The sequence below is a fragment of the Phoenix dactylifera genome, chromosome 17, assembly GCF_051530095.1.
Source record: "Phoenix dactylifera cultivar Ajwa chromosome 17, Ajwa_hap1_PhDact_Kaust_v1.1, whole genome shotgun sequence".
Taxonomy (NCBI): domain Eukaryota; kingdom Viridiplantae; phylum Streptophyta; class Magnoliopsida; order Arecales; family Arecaceae; genus Phoenix; species Phoenix dactylifera.
Window position 1 is genome coordinate 11401894 of NC_143206.1, and position 19418 is coordinate 11421311.

Sequence of the window (19418 nt, forward strand, 5' to 3'; positions counted from 1 at the left end):
ATCAAAGATCAGTAACAAGTTCACATCACAGTTTAGTCCAAGCAATTCTAACAAGTTTCCATTTGATGAGAGGCCCACCTTGGAATAAGTGGTGGGCCACTGCTTAAACTTTAAGAAAGGAGAAGAATAGGAAAGATGAGCGAACTCGTCTGATAACATCACAGAGAGGATGACTTGGAAGGGAACCATGAGAATGATATTGACCAGACTAAAGGCATATTTCGTTAGAATAAATAGCTTCCATTCTAACCGATTTGGTTGGAGAAAAATTTCATTTCAATTCCAATTTCAGGAGGAACGGGAATGAGAATGTCCCGGTCCTCCAAAACCCAATCTCGATTCTTCCCTAATATTCAAATTCCATTTCGACTCTAATTCCGATTCACAAACCAAACTCATTGGAGAATATGGTAATATCGATTTCCATTCCAATGCATTTCAATTCCAGAACCAAATGCACCCTAAGTTCATTGGATAGGGAAGTGGTGTTCCGATTTCAATAACATGGATCATTCATCAGGGGGCTGTCATCTGCCAATCTCTGGCTATATTTGGGAATAAAATATCAGCTGCTATGGTACCTATTCATGCAAAATAATTGTTTGTAACGTAAAAAAAAATGCTGTTACTTGTTCAAGCTACTGCTGATTAATTCAAAGATTATTTTTTTTCAGATAACATAAAGATTTAAATGCAGCCATTGTTCGATTTAAATGAATGCTAAATCCACTTGCAACCTGCATGAACATAATCACTAAACACATGTCCCCCCTTTTTTGTGATGCGTATGCCCTAACTACTAATCGAAAGTTTTTTTTTTAAAAAAAAAAGCTGTTAAAAGGCCTAAACATTGATTACAAGAAGTCCAATGAAAGAGTGTACAAGATACACACACTATATTATCATACATATTTACAAAATGGTTCCATCAAATACATAATCGACGCCGTACATCGCGAACATACATGATACCGCATCTCTTGATCCTAAGACCTCATTCTTGGATGTCCAAGGGTTTGAAATGCTTGCCATCTATAAGATAGGTACCAATTGCTAAGCGAACTGCCCATACATCTTTAGGCTTCCTTGCTACAATTCTGCATTGATTATAATATGCTAAGATAATTATGTATTGAGTTGGCCATCCATTTACAAGCAATAACTTGAAAAGATCCTGAATCATGATAAAACTTAAAATCAATCATGCAACAATAGGTGCATTTGCTTATGGGAGATTTGCGATTGGACATAATAGGAGGTTCAGATAATAACATGGTAAGAGGTGTCAAAAGTTAGGATAACAAAATTAAAAAAAAAGAGAGAGGAAGAATAGGCACATAAACTAATTGATGTTATTATTCATATAAGTTCATCTAAAAAAATCATAGAAGAAGCCAAAATGACAATTTATGGACAAATACCACCATCTATATAAACATTACTTAGATATGCCATGGATAATTCATGAAAAAATAATAAAACCTATAATAATTCAACAATGCTCAACTTCTTTAGCTATAAGATAATAGTTAGGAGAATCATCTCGGCAAATGACTCGACCAGAATAATAGAATTACTACTATTCAAAAATTTTCTAATAGTTCAAGAATGATGTTGCTTTAGTTATATATGATTGCAATAACATTGACAGAAAAATTTGTGAGAGATGAGTCCTGCTACCTTCCCACATCACCTGCCTTGACTAATCCGGAGTTGGCTCTCAACGTAGGTATCGGGCTGGCGGTCTTCAACATCGGCGGAGCCTCCACGACGATGATCGGCGACCCTACTCTTAGATCGGTATCGCCGTTGCCGATTGCAGCTTCTTTGGAGTCTGATGTGCAACGATTGACCGGAACAACCCTTCTGAATTGGTAGCTTAATTGGTTGGGCTGCTGCAATGGAGGAATTGGTGGAAGGAGTGTCCATGATAGAATGGTGTGAGAAGTAGACATACTAAAGAGAGATGGATTTTGTTGGGCCTATGGTGTTCAAATTGGGAGTGGGTCTTGGTGCCTAAACTAGTCCAATTCAATAAGAAAACTTGGCATCCAACTTTGGTTCAATCACCACTCAATAAGCTTCTTCTCTCCTTCATTGGGTTTGCTCTCCTTCCACTCCCACCTTTGAAAAGAAAAAACACAAAAAAAAAACACAAAAAACACATATTAAACATAGACAAGGGAGACTCAATTTACATTGAATTGGGAGGACTGGAGGGATTCATGGAGAGCTCAAACTAGAACTTTGAGCTTGACAAAACTATATTAAATGCTGGAAATCAGACAAAAGCTTCTTTAATATGCATACGTTCGGTAATATAATTATTATAGTGAATAGAAAACTACTCTTATCGAATTATTTCATATGCTGCGGTCTTACCAGGATCAGTGGGATGGTGAGGTTTTTGGCGACGGTTGGAGAGGCCGAAGTGCGCCCTGCTCTGGTGTGCCGTGGGGAAGGAGATGATGAGAAGAGTTGTGTCAGGGAAAAATGGGTGGTGGAGATAATTTTGATGAGTATTGTAGACGTTAGATCTGGTGCCACTTGGAAGTCCTTTGGCTCCCCGGAAAAATATCATTCGTCTTCGTTGAGCTTGAGCCCCACAAAGCCAGTTCGGATCCTTCCACCTTATCCCATGGTGGGATGACAGCATGGTCCCGGGAGTCGCACAATATCTCCCATCATCAGCAGCAGAAATTATTAGACGGATCAGATTCATCGTGGATCTAAGATGTAGTCATCCTATATGGATTTTTTTTTCTTTTTTTTAGAAAAACGTCATGCATATAGCTCTTATATGGGTACAACCTGCCAAGTTAGAAAACAATAAAATGATATAAGGGAGAGGGAATTTTTAGTGGCAGTAGTCCAAAAAAACTTTCCGAAGTGCCGAGCAACATAGAAGACGACCCAATCTGCAAATCTGTTTGTCTTCCGACATACGTGTGCTGTCTGAAAGGAAGCCAACCCTCTGACCAGTCTGCGAGTCTTACAAATCAGTGAATGACCATCCCCATATCGATCACCTTCGCATATCCAATCAATCACCGTGGAAAAATCCTTCTCGAGGTATATCCTGTTTGCATCAAGTACCTTTCTTACATAAAAAATACTCTCCTATGCTGCCCGAAGCTTCGCCTCAATAACAATCAAGCCAGGGGAGCGCCGACCTCTTGCCCCAACCAAACTGCCATGGTCGTCTCTAATGGATTCATTTTACTTTCTTGGGAGATAAAATTTTAGGTGAATTTATTTCATTCTAGGTTCATAGTGGATCCGATCAATTTAATAATTCCTTCGTCAACTAATGCCTTGCCATGTGGCGGCCGGTATCATGCAGAAGCTTTGCTAATGCCATTGTAATCATGGATAGAAGAGATAAGATAAAGAATTCATTGCTTAGCTTTGGAATGCATTCCTACCTTACTTTAATTTGGCTTTCTTTTTCTTGGAAAAACTAGCCAACATCAAGAGAGGAGGGAAATATTACGAGGGTTTTTTCTTGATGGCTATGTACGTCCACGCTCTCTCTGATAAAATATTAATTCGGCATTGTTCCTCAAGAAACATGAAAAAAAAGTGCGTCTACAAAATATGAAGTAATTGCGTCCGTCTTCTAATTTTATGAAAGAGAAACACGATAGTAACACGCACATCATACATCTTATAATTGTTATGTAGTTTTCTAATTACAATATTTTATATGTCGCCAATAAAGCTACCGATTAGGTTGCATTCTTTGTGGTAGAGCACTCCGGACTAACAGTGCATCAGTACAGCACTCTCTAAGGAATATTTTATTTCTGATCTAATTGGATATATTCATTATGAGTTGCATAAGTTGTCCGGCTTATAAAAAAATGATTTACATGTCACATCATATTGCACTACTTTATAATTCTTGACTAATTATCTTTACAAAGATATTTTAAAGCATTCATTTATTGAATATAGAATGTTTAAACAAGTGTCTTTGGGTTGCCATAAAATTGAAGAATAATCTACATGATAAACAAATGTGTTCTATTGTAGAAAAAGTTTTTCTTTCGACTATATTATGATCTACAGCATGCATGGGAGATCTAGAGTACATGCAACAAGTTTGATGAAAGCATGAAATCATATGAATCATTGTTAGGTTGCAGAACATATGGTCTCATTATTATGAATTACGGATAGAATGGCCGTTATGAGCATTATAATGGCCTTAATGACTTGTGACTGATAAAGACCCTTGTAATAGTTGAACTAAGGCAATGGAGACGTTTCAGAATGGATGCCCTACATGGCTTGCCATGTAACCACTGCATGAGTGATTTATTTAAGTAATAAATGTTGCCCAAGAATCACATTAATAGCTTCACCTTGCATTAGAACCAAGATCATATGTAGTGCTTGTTTTGCATTGTAAAAAGCTGTATATCCTACACATGCAACATGATTCTCTATTTTTCAGAAACATGATGGCGGTCTGCTTCCAAGATGGATTACATGACGGCTATCAAATAATACGCAGCCTTCGGCACTGCAAAATGTATACTGTAGAGGATCTAGACTCGCAGCGCCCAACCAATCTATGAAAGTAGAGCAGAAGCCATTCTCTAACAATCATGTAAAAATGAATGAGAATTATCGGAAATAGATGGGTTTGATAACCACCTAATCACTGTTAATGAGTATTAGGGTTTCTATAACCCAGATCATTTCTGAGGAAGCTGCTACTTAATTGCCAAATTCAGTTCTGATTGGCTATACTTGGGAATAAAACATCAGCTGCTATAATACTCATTAAGGCACAAAATAATTGATGATAATGTAAAAAAGAAAGAAAAAAAGAATGTTGTCACTTATTTGGTCAATTTATTGTTTATGAAATACATCATTATTTTTTCCAGCTTAATTAGCATGAAGATTTGATTGCAGATGTATTATTGTATTAGAAGGAATAGTAAACATTTAAATAATTTTGATTATTTATGCAGTATCACATATACTATATATATTATGAAAAACTGCTAGGTAATGGTAGCTGTGATCTTTATAATGGCTGTTTTTTTATACCTTGAGGATGCTGGAGTCCTCTCATCATCTTCTCATTATGCCTTCATATACTTGCACATTAAAAGATAGAAGATTTTGGATACCTACGATATGTGTTCCAGGGTACTTATAGAAGGTAACTAAGGCCACTTTAGACCACTATAATAGTGTGATAACTGTTTTGATTTCCATTAAGGACACAACATTGGACATATTTTAGTATGTACTTTTAATTTGAATCTTTTTTCCCTGAAGAAAAGGCATCCCAGGATGGAAGATCCGGTGGAATTTGTATGGAAGAATATTGTGAGATTTCTCTCTTGATAAATCAAAATTGTCGATTAAATGGACCAAATTCAAGAATAAATTTAATAAATATAAAATTATTCATATAATTGATATCTTTTATTTTGTACAAACTTGATTTAAATGTCAGAGAATATCAAAACATATAAATTTTGGTTTCTAGATACGTTATAGTATAGATCGAGTCCAATAATTTATATATTTAGTTTGACCAGTCCATCATTGATTCTAAAATTATTAATATATATAGAAAAATAGTTTTAAGTCGAGATGGGCAAAAAAAAAAAAAAATCAACTCATGCCCTACCTAATTTTAATCAGATCAGAAAAATGACCAGGCTCGAGTCACTGAAATCGGAGCTCGAGGCTAATAAAAATCAGATTGAGTTAGGACATGCAAAATTTGCATAGATCTACCACCTACTCCGGCACCAATCTGGAACTGGGAACAAAGAAGTGCTGAAACTAGGTGTCGAGTAGTTATTTTGACAACAAAGTAGAAAATTTGCTCAAAGATCCATTGCGGTCATGATGTACTCTTGTTACTCTTTCATTGTACACAACCAAGGTATATGGCAGCATGGAAGTAATTGTCACATAGTTTATCTTATAATTATAGTAATGTTACATAATTAGAATGATTTTGTATGATTTTTGACATTGCACTATTTTAAAATTTTAATTAACAATTTACAACAATAATTTTTAGAGTTTTGATTTGCTATAAAGAGTTTAAACGAGTAGTGATACACTGCCATAAAATTAAACAACAGTTATTATGCTAATTTGACATAGAATAATTTATTATAACTTGTTATGATAATATGTGAGATCTTGAGCTTAAATAAAACTATTACAGAAAGTATGAAGATAAAATTATATAAGTGATTATTAGGTGGCACGATAATTAACAAACATATGAGCTTAATTAGTATCCATAGTTATGACTATACGGTTGCTATAAACATTATAATGGCATTAAAGACTCATAAACCAGGTGAGCGTCCTCTAAAATGTGTACCTTTTGTGAGAAGGGCAGTCATATTACAGGGAAGTTAAAGGTGGCTTTAAATGTATTAACAACTATACCTTCTACCCAATGCCAAGAAGGCACTAGTCTGTATTTTCTGGATAAAGAAACTCATAACTTGTTGCCCAATGCTGTGGATGAAAACTTCTTGATGGCCAAAAAGCTTGGTCAAGAGTTATGGGCATTTTGTTCATTGTGTAACATCTTAAGAAATTCTGATTTTTCTTGCCATCTATATTTTGGAATTAATTTATGCAAGTATTTTGGGTGGAGCAAATTTATGTAATTTATCTTTAATTATTGCATCCTCTCCCAAAAGAAAACCTCAATTATTGGATTGACCTCTATTACACCAATGTGTAGGCATAGCATGATCAAGCATGCATTGATATGATGTGATCGGAGAGATATGTTTTTTTTTTTTTCCAATTTGCTCAACTCGAATCTCTCAAAAAAAATTTAGAAAAAAGTAGAAGCATTTTAAAAGTAGAGTTTATATCCCTTCTTTTATTAATGACAATAAAATCGAGGTACATAACCTCTATTTATAATGTTGAGGTCCATCCATGCATAATTTGTATTGAATTCTTAGTTCAATTCTAATACAGTTTATTTTCGTAGACATGATTAGTAGATATAAACTCAAAAAACCTAAAATTCTATGGAAGATAGATTTCTATTTTTACATCAATTTTGCCTATGTCACTATGTTATATTCTTCTCGGATTAAGAGATACATTCGACGAAAGTCTTTTTCAAAAATAAAATTTTCGGTTTAATCGGCCTATTTTAAAATCCAAATGATGGAATTTAGGCACGATCGCTAAGAACATGGCTCTCCTTGGAGGGACATCATGTCATTGATCTTAAAAGGTTATATAATTTCAAAAAAATAATATTTTATTCGGGCGTCATATGACTCAGTTAAGACCTCTAGAAGTTTAGCTCACAACTCGGCTTTTCAATATGCAGGATCTTACTCCTAAATTCGGTCCGATCCTACTTATAATGGCCAAAGTGCTTCATATCAGATTTTGTAATCCTCCTCAATCATGATAATCCAACCAAAAATATAGGAAGAAAATAAAGAAAAAAAAGGCGAAGGCCCATTTGGTACCACCTTTGTTTTCAAAAATATTTTTAAAAATTAGATCAAATTAAACAAATACACATGATAAAATTTTCTTCCATATTATTTGAAAAATTATAAGAGTTTTTGATGGTAAAATATTTGCTACTTTTCTAAAATAGTAAAACTAAAAGCATCACACTAGTGCTACCCCAACAATAATTTTTATATGGTGTCCCACTCATTTGCAAGGAACATTAATACAAAAACAATACCAATACCAAACAGGCTCTGTGCATGGAGGGAGGGGGGAGAGAGAGAGAAACAACGAAGCAAATTTCAATTTTTTGATAAAATTAAATTTATTATACTAATTTAATAAAATTATATCCATATAAAAAAGAAACTAAAATATATAAAGAATCAAAAAAAAAATCCCATGCACTAATCTATGAGGTAATTTTTTTACCATACAAATCTCAAGCCCTCACTTCAAAACCCTCTGAATACTGTTGCATGAGTTATCCGGACCAAACAACAGTGGGACCCGCCAAACTGGCCACACCTGCTTCATTCCAAACCTCAGGTCCGGACTGAAGCACATGCTACGAGGAAGGGCTAAAACCAAACCAATAGTTTAGAGTTTAAACTTTAAAGCAAACCTGGTTTGTGACGTATATTTGTCACATCAGATAAGGAATTATTATAATACGATACATTTAGTGGAGTACAGGTGGAGGCAACATGGGCCCCACCAATCAGAGCCATCACATGAAGATCGTGGGTTCAGCGGGGGTAGTTCTAAATACACCCCCCCTATTGCTCAGGACACCCCCCAAAAATTAAAAAAAAATTAAATACTCTCTACACCCCCCCATTTGCTAAGGACACCCCTAAAAAATTAAAAATTCCTAAATTACCCCTACCCTCCCCACCCCCCACCTCCCCACCCCCGCCTCTGCCTCCTCCTCCTCCTCCACCCCCTTCTCCTCCACCTCCCCCTCCTCCAACTACCCCTCCTACCCCTCCCCCCTCCGCCGCCTCCTCCCCACCCTCCTACCCCTCCTCCCCTCCCCTCCGCCGAACAGAAGGATTCTGTTCGGTTGAGGGTTGCCGAACAGAAGCCTTCTGCTCGGCACTGGATCGCCGAACAGAAGCCTTCTGTTCGGCACCGTTCAGCCGAACAGAAGCATTTTGTTCGGCGATCCAGTGCCGAACGGAGCACGAAATGGAGGAGGAGGAAGGGGGTGTACTTAGAAAATTTCAAGGGCAATATGGTAATTACACTAAAGGTTAGTTTGGGTATTTTTTTTTTAATTTTTGGGGGGTGTCCTGAGCAATAGGGGGGGTGTATTTAGAACTACCCGTTCAGCGGACGGGGTCAAGGTTGTCGTCTCCCTTCCCACCCAAGCTTTCCGGCCTTATTTTCCATCGTGCCATCTATCATCATTTGCCCATCCAACGGCTGAGATCTGTCCGGCCTAAGCCGATGGTGACTTAACCTAGAAAGATCTAAAATTAACTCACCATTTTCTAAGCCTTGATCGAGACGTTGAAGTTGATGGAGCTGAATCAGTACAGGAACCCATATCAGTCGGCGGCCGATTTGGTTCGATATCGTACTGAATTGGTAGGGCATGCCGGTTCACGGACCGACACGACTATTTTTTTTGGAGTTTTCAAAAAAATTTAATTGATAATAGCTTTTTTTGAATTTTTAAAATTTTTTAAAATTATATATAATCTAAAAATTAAAAATTTTTATGTCAGGATGTGCATTGTCCATAGATCTACAATATATAAAAAAATAAAGCCCAAATCAAAAATTTTGACATGATCTTTTCTTATTTTACAATTTTTGGGAAAGAAAAGCAGTAGAACTGCTTCAAATTACGTTAAAAGGCTTTCTCGGGCCTTTCCAATGCCACATGATGCCTTTAAAAGGTATAAGATGGCAACGACAATAATGCAATACCCAACTCGGTTCAAAACTGGTTTTCGACAACAAATCGGTCAGTTCCGATCGGTCCAACAAGGTTTCAGGCGGAACCAAATAAAAATAGCTGAACCAACCCGGTTTCGCACCAAATCAACTCGGTACTACCTAAAACAGGCAGTTTGGCCTGGTTCGGCAAACCTCAATAGTGATGGAAATTGGTGACAAAGATCACAGTTCAGCAGACCCTGGTGGTGATGGTAATTTAAGAAAAAGATCACAATGAACAGATTTTTGCTGCTATCTTAGCTTCCATCACCATCAGCATAGCCCTTTTTCTTCTCCTTTATCTTTTTACCTATTCGTCAGATCATGTTGGTAATTCCGGCCCATCCCTCCAAGACAAATAGTGAAATAGTTGATGAGTTAGATTTGTCATGTCTCAAGAAATCTCAAAACTTAGATCTCATTTGGTTCATAACAAAAATCATTTCTCATCAAAATATTTCTTTAAAAAATAAAATATCAGAATATCCAATGCCAAAAAATATTTTTTATTAATTTGATTGCTATTGAGCTTCTATTTTTCTGAAAAAATAATATATATCTGTTACATTCTTAATACGGAAAAAAATCTTACTCCATTTAATCTAGAGAAAAAAAAAAATCCCTATTCTGATCCGGTAGAAATTAAATTTTTCCATATCTCACATAAATTTTTTTATATAAAAAAAGCTAGTTTCTATTTTTTTAAAAAACCCTAACAAATATTAAGTATCTATTATTTATTATTTATTATTAATTTTTTCTCTCATCCTGGTGAATCAAAGAGTCCTTAGAGATGATTAGATTAAGCTATATGGAGGAACATTCCATGGCACAAACTGTGCATATATTGTACTGTAATTTTGTGGCAGATACTAGAGTAATGTTATGATTATGAGCTATTTTACTGTTTCTTTTGTCTCATGGGAGAGATTGTCGACACTTGAAAATAATTTATTATTGTTGCAATGCCAAGGAATAAAGCACCCCAAGGTGACTCATAAGCTCGAGGACTTTTCGACCCTTCTAGATTTTTTTATCCCACCGTCGGCGCTACGACTCCCAACGTGTTCAAGCCTTGCTGGCCTAACCGAGTTACGACCCTTCTAGTCTCGCGGTCGTCCTGTTTCCGAGCCTCTAGCCTCGGAAGTCCGAACCACAAGGCTCGGAACTCGGTCACCCTTTCTCCGCCTATAAATACTACCCATGGTCTCTTTCCGCCCCGCGGGTCTCATCCTTTTCGGGTCCCTAAAATCGCAGATATTTAGCGGAAATTCCGGAAAGGTAAAAGTTTTTGTCTGGTTAATATAATCTCAGCAAATTTACCAGATTTGTTGTTCTCTGTTCGATGTCCGATCTGATCTCCAAAAGCTATTCTACTACTGCTAGATCTGAACAATTTGATCCAGATCTTTATACGGGGAGAGGGGTTGAACTCGTTAGATCTCGGAAAATCTTAAAAGGATCTGGTCGCATGATGCTTTAGGATTTATTCTTAGATTTTTATATGGTTTAAAAGATCTGGAAGACTGGTTCTGAGGTGAGACTGTGTGTTTAGGTCAGATCCGAGATTATGGATTAAATCTATGGATTTGCGAGTTGTGTATATGCTTTGATCTGCAAGCAGAAAGCTTATGGTTGTCAGATCAAGAATCACAGTCTTAGTCATAGTCATGTTCTCGGTTGCAGTTCCTGTGCTTGTGTTTATCTCGAAATAACCAAAATTTCGTAGATCTGCAAATAATGATTATGTTCTGCTTAGCCTCTTTCTGTTTTCGGAATTATTTGTCTGATTCATGCTTTTATTTGGGTTTTTGGGGGCTGTTTTCACAGTCTCTTTGGTTATCTAGTTTGATTTGTGGATAAGGATTATGTTCTGCTTAGCCTGTTCCTATTTTGAGGGATTAATAGACCGATTTATGCTGTTATTGCGTTTTTGGAGGCTGTTTACTGTTTATAATCTGTTTGGTTATTTAGTCTCATTTGAGTGAATTTTTATTTGGTTATCTGGTTGTTGAATTTTAGTTTAGAATAGTTTCTCTGTTTTAAGTAGGCTAAAATAACTAAAATAGTTTCTGTGTTGGTTGGCTGGTTCGGAATAAGTAATTTCTATCATTAGATCTTGTAACAGTCACAACTTTTTAGAGTTGTAGTTCGAGATGGAAAGGGCTGTCTCGGGATCTTATATATGCTTTTGGGATCACTTGATGAGGCAGATCTCTTGGAAGTGTTAGAAGCACGAATATGGTTTGTTTCGATCTGTTATCATGGTGATGGGATTGGGGGCATGAATTTATTCTTATTTTCTTCGGCTAATTTCTTGTTCAAGAATTTGAATAGCTATCTTTTGATCAATGGTTTAAATTATCTGCATGTATAGATTGGTTTTCTTTCTTCTTGGATGTGCATATTTGATCAAAAACATAATTCATTGTCTTAGATCTGTTCTACATTCAATTTGTTTGTTCCCCTCAGCACGACAGGGCAATTGGTTGGTTATAGGCATATCCGAACAATATTTGTTTATGATTTGGTCTGTCTGGCTTTTTGCATGCTGAATCTAAACCTTCCATCATCAATTATGTGTTCCCCGTTTGGTAAAAGCAGTCTGCAGTTTTATTGTTTATTGCTTGTTAGCTGCAGTTATGGGTAATCTAAAATTAAGGCATCTTATCAAATTTCTCTTTGGAGTTGTCTTACACATGATTGGTGCATGGATATATCTTTGATTTTTTTTTTGATTGAAATATTCTTATATCTTTGAAGGCGCCATAGTATGTTCCTTCACTTGATCAAATTAAACATTGTAATTTGCAAGCAGATTCATCATAAGTCAGTTCTTTACTTGTGCACTTTAAAAACTCCTCGAAGTTATTGCCGACATGGGTGTTTTACTTGCATTGCATATAGAATTGAAAAAGAGAAAAAAGAAACATGAAGTTTAGGTGCAAGTCATGTGTTATTCATGAAGCTTTGAGGAACTGTGTTATTTCACATGATTATACTTTGGGTGAGACATCAAGGTGTTGTGGAGCTTTTAACTGTTTCAAAATTATGCATCTAGAATAACTCTTCCAGCATTCCATTTTCTTTTGAGCTTTTGTTTGTATCACCTGCTAAATTATTCTCTCTCTCTCTCTCTCTCTCTCTCTCTCTCTCTCTCTCTCTCTTTTTCTTTGTTTCATTTTGTAGAAAAAGTTACTGCTGAAATGAGCACCATGGCAATGCCTTCTGGGGCAGCAGCAAAGTCTACACTCAACCCGAATGCCCCACTTTTTATCCCGGCAGCATTTCAGCAGGTAGAGGATTTCTCCCCCAAGTGGTGGGAGCTGGTGAAGACAACCACATGGTTCCGTGATCACTGGTTCCATCAGCACCAGGAGCAAGAAACTTTTGATGGCGATGATGATGAGGATGTCACAAATCTGCTTCCAGAATCTTTCGATCTTGGCATCGCAGATGAGTTGTCAATTCTCGAGGCGGAGTTTGAAGCTGCAGCTTACCACCAAGCTCTGGGTGCTGAAGAACTAGTTTCTGGTATGCAGAAGAAAGAGAACCCAAAGCCTGGTAGGCATTTCTGTTTCACAAAATGCACTGTAACATCTTCAAGTCTGTATGCAGCCAGCCATATGTAATTACCAGTCTTATCGATTTTTACAATTTTAATAGTTGTGATAATGTTCTGGATACAGGCTTCGAGAATGATGCAGAGGCAGTGATCAGGAGCCTGAACTTGAAATCTCCTAAGAATGGCTGGGTGAGACCTGCTGTGGAACCAGCCAGGATTCGAGCGAAGCCATCGCAATGCATGAGCCTGAAGCGCAGCCCTCACCGCATCATTCAGCAGCCCCGTTGAGAACCTGTGGTTGCTGCCGCTGCGGCGGTGGGAAGCAGTTCATGTCCATTGTTCCTATGCACAACTTAAATGTACTTCTGTATAGAACTAAAATGTAGCTCTAGTGTTGTCCAGTTCTTGTTCAGGCACTGTGTTCATCTGATCAGCTATGAGTAACAAAAAAAAAAGAGGAGAGTGATGTAATGAAGTTAAAAAAAAAAAATGCTCTACTTCCAGTTCAGAAAAAAGAAGCCCCATCAAATGCGGTGTTTGCTGAATGGCTTTCCATTGCTGGGAATGTTAATGAAATTCTCTGTGCCCCTTCTTCCATTCTTTGTGTGATATGAAGGTAATAATATCTACATTAACTATTAGACATATTTAGATTTCCTCGAGGAAATGTACCGTTTGTCATCTATTTTTCTGAAAAATGCTTATGATAGATTTTTAAATGTTAAAATCAAGTGAGATTATTTTGTTTTTCCCCCTTTTCTTTTTGTGAGATCACGTTATGTTATTAAGATGTTCTTGGATTGCTTTGCCTCAGAAAAGAACAGCAGGGAAGATAAATGGGGCTGGCCTTCCCTTCCCTTCATTGTATTAGGGAGAAAAAAAAAAAAAAAAGAAACATGTTTTTTGATAGGACTTAGGAGGAAAATTGTGAGATTTCATGCGGCGTGTATTTAGTTTTACATTGGTTATTTACTGGATAGATATAGTGTACTTATACGGGATCGAGAAATGTAAATAATATTTTCCGGTTGGCCATTTTGGATGAGATTCTGAGTTGTTACAAATGGTATCAGAGCGGATCTATGCCATAACCAATGTGGATTATGGGATACTGCGGTACGGATCTATTGAGACTGACTACGAGCTGATCGTGGTGCTTGTGATTAGATTTCTATGGATTTGAACATTTAGCCTGAAAAAGATGTCGGACTTTTAAACGGAGAGAGTATGTGAGGATCCGTACGGACGTGTATTTAGTTCCACATCGGTTGTTCGCTAGGTAGATCTTAGGTATTTATATAGGATTAAGGAACCTAAATAATACCAACCGGCTAGCTTTTTTAGATGTGGTTCTGTCTAGGTTGTTACAAATGGTATCAGACCGGATTCAATCTATAACCTATATGAACTAGAGAGCACTGCAATACGGTTTTATTGAGGCTGATCACGGGCTAATCATGATATTTGTGATTAGATTTGAATAGATTTGAACCTTTAGTCTGACGGAGACGTCAGAGCTTAAATAGGGAGAATATGTGAGAACCCATGCAGACGTGTGTTTAGTCCTACATTGGTTATTCGCTGGGTAGATCTGGAGTACTTATATAGGATCAAAGAATCCAAATAATATTTTTCGGCTATCTATTTTGGGTGAGATCCTAAATAGAGAATAACTATATACCAATTCTTCTCTTTATTTGTTCCCCATTTATTCCTCTTTTTGATCAAAATCAAGGTAGCCAAGACAAAGCCTAAATTACCGCCGGGCATGGAGAGCAAGCATAGCACTACTGTAGTATATATTTCAGATGTGGAGCAAGATCTCTCTTATGTTAATTGCTCTATAAGCACTAACTTGAAGAGCAAAGCACTACAGTAGTATATATTATTTCAGATGTAGAGCAAGATCTCTCTCATGTTAATTGCTCTGTAAAGCACTAATAGCAAAAGAGCCTCATGCAACCTGTCCTTCCAAGAACCTACTACTAAATTGGTTCTTAGTCGGCCATTTTGCACAGCGTTGCTTCTCTTGCATGGAAAAGAAGCAACTTGTGCCCCACAGGCCAAACTGGTTGAGATGTCATATAGCTCGCAGGCATCGCTTTCCACCTACCACCAGTCATGATGCTGGCTTTCATAGCATTGTTGAAGCTTGCATTCTCAGGTCAGCTACCACAAGTTCTCCAGGAAATAATCCCCATAGCATCCATAGATTTGATCAGAATCTGAAGCAAACAACCACCACCTTCACAAACTGTGGATCATCCGACTTTAGGTATGGGACAGAGACCGATAGCCTTCGCAATCTAACTTCAGATACGCAGCTAAATATGAAAATGATGTGATGCACTTCAAAAGGAGACCATCCAATGATGTATGAACCCACATCTGCTTTACCTCCAAAGGAACATGCTAAGAGCTTTTTTACAATATGTTTTGTGACATGTAAAGCAAATGAAAAAAGGGTAACCATAATGTATGCCTTAAAAGAATAAGCTCATCTGCCTGGATCATGAAAGGCCATCTGTGCCATCACTTTCTTCACAAGGCTTTTGACAATATATCTGTCATTGGCAAGAGAATGGCCGTAGAAGGGGATCAAGTTGCATTCAACTTGCCATGAACTTGAGTCCTTTGGTTGCCACCCCTCTTTTATTATTCAACTCCAGCACTGGTACATTTTTTTTTTTGTTGCAAACCCGTCTATGATATCTGGTGTTGGTGATCAATCCTCCAACAAAGGGGATGATCAATCTCCAACTTTAATTTAGCACAACTAACTTGCTGTGGACTATTGTGGCTACTTTGTGTGTTTGAATAGGGTTTGTAAGCAAGATTTGTGATATCCAGGACTCAATCACAATCGAAAAATTCAAATAGTCATAACTTCTAATCTAGGGGAATTTAGCAACGTGATAAAAGACGAGTCGATGTAAAAGATGAGATTTAGCTTTTTTTTTTTCTCCAAATTTTAAAAATTTCATCGTATTTTTTATTTTAAAAAGATTATATTTCAACTAGGAGAGTAATCTGATCAATAATCTAAAAGGTGGACATTTCTAGTACAAACAGATGCTTTATACCATACTTTTATAAATATTAATTGAAAGAAAGTAAAAAAAATAACCCTGCTTTCTATCTAATTTCTCTTTCAAGTAAAAGAAGTATCCAACCTGAATCTGGGGACCCGAACCTCACTAGTACAACAAAAAATTTTATATATGTATGATATGCATATATTAGGTGCGTGCGCCTCTATTCTCTGAAATTGTACTAGTATTCGTTTAACTATTTGAAATTAGGATCTACAGAATATTCACAAGTTACCATCTCTAGTTCATTTTATTTTATTTCTAAATGTTATTCATATGGCATGACTTGGTTAAACTGATCTAATTAACCCAGTCCAACCTGACCTAACCTAACCTAACATAACCTAACTTGAACCAACTCGATTTTGAACCCGAGCTCAAAAAATTAAGGCTGATCGGATTTGGATTGAAGTGGGTTAAAGATCGGATCTCTGGTTCGAAGAGCTTGGGTTACCCCAAAAAAGATTGGATTTGGTTTGGTGCTAAGCAGGCTCTCACAATCTCTAGTCGGGCTTGGTCTGACCTCCAACATGACCCAACCTATTTCCTCCCAATTACTTAGACTCTTGATCATGCTTCCAAAGAACAAGAAGGTTTTGCTCAAGAAAAGATTTGTACCATAATTTTCTTCCACTAACATAAGCACACAAAAAAGGCAAAACCAGTAACAATAACGACAATATGCAAAGAGGGAAAAAAGGAGGGGACAAAAACTAGCTCCTCAAAACTACTAATGTTATACTTCGATCACCAACAGCTATTAACTCAGCTGGTTAGGACCCTTTCTATCTGACAACAAGATCTGAGCAATAAAACAAGTCTTTTCCTTCTACATCTGTTACGAATTTCAGATGAAGCACAGAACAAGATGTGCAAGGTCGTTATTGGACAATATTGAGAGATCTTAGTCAATTCAATTGCTTTTTAGCAAAAGGTTTATTATGAGTGAGTCTAGTCAGACCCATGAGACAGACACTCCATGCCAGAAGGAATTCATACGATTCATTTTGACAAAATCCATATAGGCGATTCATGTCATAGGATTCATTTCAATTTACAACAATAACAAATGAAAAAAAAAAATCAGCAATGGTTATTTAAGCTATAAATCTTAATATGAAGTTTACTAGTTTGAGCTTAAAAAAAAGCTCCATGGGAAAATGGGAAAAAAAGAAAGAAGATTAACAACAGAAAATTGAAGAACACAACAATGCATCTCTCCTTCCTTTATAGGTGATGATGTCTGTGATACCAATTCACAGAACCATTCAAGCTAGGCAGGCTTGTAAGTCTTCTCCACAATTTTCCTGAACTCTGCATGAAAGAAATAGGGAAGCATTAGAAATTTGTTTTTCAGACATTTTGCTTTCTAAGATCACATCATACACACCCTCTTGATTGTTCCAAAGTGCTGCAGCTTGAGGGTTGAGAGGAGACTCATTGTTTGGTTCTGAAATCATTGTCACCACATAAGCATCATAAAACCACATAGCTTTTAAGCCTATTAACAGATGCTTGAAGAGAAATTAATCACTTAAGAAATCAATATTACCTCCCAAAAGACTCTGAATTGAGAGCAGTATGGTTCTCACATCATATGCAGATGACCATTTATCCTGAAAGGCCCATGAATATCAGAGCTCAAGTTAGTAACTTCTTGGCAGATATAAAACAATGAGTAGTAGATCATGTTCCAAGTAAAGAATCATTGAAGATAAGAGTGATGAAATGCAAGAAGATTCTATATATACCTGAAGAATATCCAAACAGATGCCTCCATTGAGATCGACATTGGGGTGGAAGCAGACATTTTCAAACTTCACCTTTGGAGGCTTGAAAGGATAATCATTAGGGAAGGAGAGGGAGAGCTTGTAGACCATTCCCTCATAGACAGTGTCTTTGCCCCCAGTGATGGTTCCTTTCCAGCAGAAGATGTTATCTCCCTCTGGAAAAGCTGATATCCCAGGATCTCCACACATCTGAAGACCAAGGAGGCAATGGGATCATTATTATATAAGACATCAAATATACCAGGTTGAAGAGATCGACAAGTAACGCAAGAGAATTCTGAGCAGAGCACTAACTAAACTATAATCTGTTTGGATATTCTTACCATTAAAGCCATCAGTTCTGACTGCAGCCTGTTTGCACAAATTAAACAGCAGAAAAATGTAAGTGTAAAATAGATAGAAGATAACAGAACGGGAAGGAGTAGATGAAACATGAAAACTTATTTTCTCTCGAGAAAGATACATGAAAAAACTTATTTAAGTGCAGTGAAAAAATAACACATGATCATCTCAATTTAAAAGAGTGGAAACAAATGTACCAGAGAGAGAGAGAGAGAGAGAGAGAGAGAGGAGACAAAATCATTAACAGACCCAAGACTAGAGTGTTTCAGAAAAGTTCGATAGAATTAACTATTTTAAACAGGATTAGATTAGTTGGGATAAAAGGTATAAAAGATCTAATCAAGAAGAACCATATCAGATTTCCAGCAAGAATTGGTCTAGAAACCCTTCCATCCACGACCTCAAGACTGAGAGGGGTCCTAGGATAAATTCTTCTTCAGGAACCATAAACAAGAAAGAATTACCGATGGATCTAATAAAATTCTTCTTGAGGGAATCAGTTCATGAAATTTTCTAAAAGATAAAGATACAAAACCAGATATCCATGCAAGATTAAGCAAAGAAAATGAAAAGAAAAAAAAAAACTAAAAGGGCCTGTAAAAATTCAGCAAGCATCCAAAATCCATACATACATATATATAAAAAAACTTCGTTTCCTTCAAATAAAGGGACAGAAAGCCCCTACATCCATTAAAACAAAAGAAAACCATAATGAAAAAAAAGAAAGAACGAAAGAAAAGTCCCTTCAAGAGTTCTGGACAGAAAAGAACTATATTATAAAAAAGAAACAAGAAGAAAGATCAAAAACATTTTAGACGGGACAAGGAGAAGAGATGAAGACCTCCTCAAGACAGACTGGCCATCAGGGCCCTTTGCAACGGGCAGAGGCTGTTTGGCAGCGGCAGCGGCTGTTGGAGGAGCCATTGCAGCAGGAGTGTTGGGGATGTTATCTTGGTTCTCCCTCGGCATCTTTGCTCGCCTCCGCCTGTTTCAGAGCTGAGATACCTCCTATCCACAAGAGGAAGAATTACCGCGAGAGAGAGAGAGGCTGGGTTTTGGTTGTCTTAAGGAAGAAGAAGAGACCAATTTGGGGCCTATCTCTTCTTCTTCTACTACTTTCTCCAGAGGACCGCAAAAGAGAGAATGAGAGAGCCGATAGAAGAGAAGAAACGAGTCAGAATGGAGAAGGGGCTCCTC

The 19418-nt window shown here is 37.0% G+C and overlaps 3 protein-coding genes across 4 annotated transcripts; 1 reads left to right on the plus strand and 2 right to left on the minus strand.

The window, feature by feature from the left end:
- Nucleotides 1-832: 832 nt before the first annotated feature.
- CRR42 (DUF3148 family protein) lies at nt 833-2539 on the minus strand. The gene is made up of 3 exons (XM_008802014.5): nt 2383-2539; nt 1681-2124; nt 833-1097 (listed from the first exon to the last, which is right to left on the minus strand). Exons 2-3 carry the CDS (start codon nt 1953-1955, stop codon nt 995-997), a joined length of 378 nt encoding a protein of 125 aa, XP_008800236.2. The 5' UTR covers nt 1956-2124; nt 2383-2539; the 3' UTR covers nt 833-994.
- An 8019-nt stretch (nt 2540-10558) lies between these two features.
- LOC103714674 (protein EARLY RESPONSIVE TO DEHYDRATION 15-like) lies at nt 10559-13594 on the plus strand. Of its 2 annotated transcripts, none has more exons than XM_008802015.4 (3): nt 10559-10713; nt 12622-12996; nt 13122-13594. In XM_008802015.4, exons 2-3 carry the CDS (start codon nt 12639-12641, stop codon nt 13283-13285), a joined length of 522 nt encoding a protein of 173 aa, XP_008800237.1. In that variant the 5' UTR covers nt 10559-10713; nt 12622-12638; the 3' UTR covers nt 13286-13594. The 2 variants fall into 2 exon arrangements, with proteins under 2 accessions (XP_008800237.1, XP_088569417.1); XM_088713291.2 differs by lacking the exon at nt 10559-10713 and adding an exon at nt 10740-10969.
- A 3475-nt stretch (nt 13595-17069) lies between these two features.
- Nucleotides 17070-19405, minus strand: LOC103714675 (ubiquitin-conjugating enzyme E2 20-like). Its single transcript, XM_008802016.6, has 6 exons — nt 19063-19405; nt 18203-18230; nt 17841-18068; nt 17642-17705; nt 17480-17539; nt 17070-17403 (listed from the first exon to the last, which is right to left on the minus strand). The coding sequence occupies exons 1-6, from the start codon at nt 19188-19190 to the stop codon at nt 17363-17365; spliced, it is 549 nt and encodes a 182-aa protein (XP_008800238.1). The 5' UTR covers nt 19191-19405; the 3' UTR covers nt 17070-17362.
- Nucleotides 19406-19418: the final 13 nt, after the last annotated feature.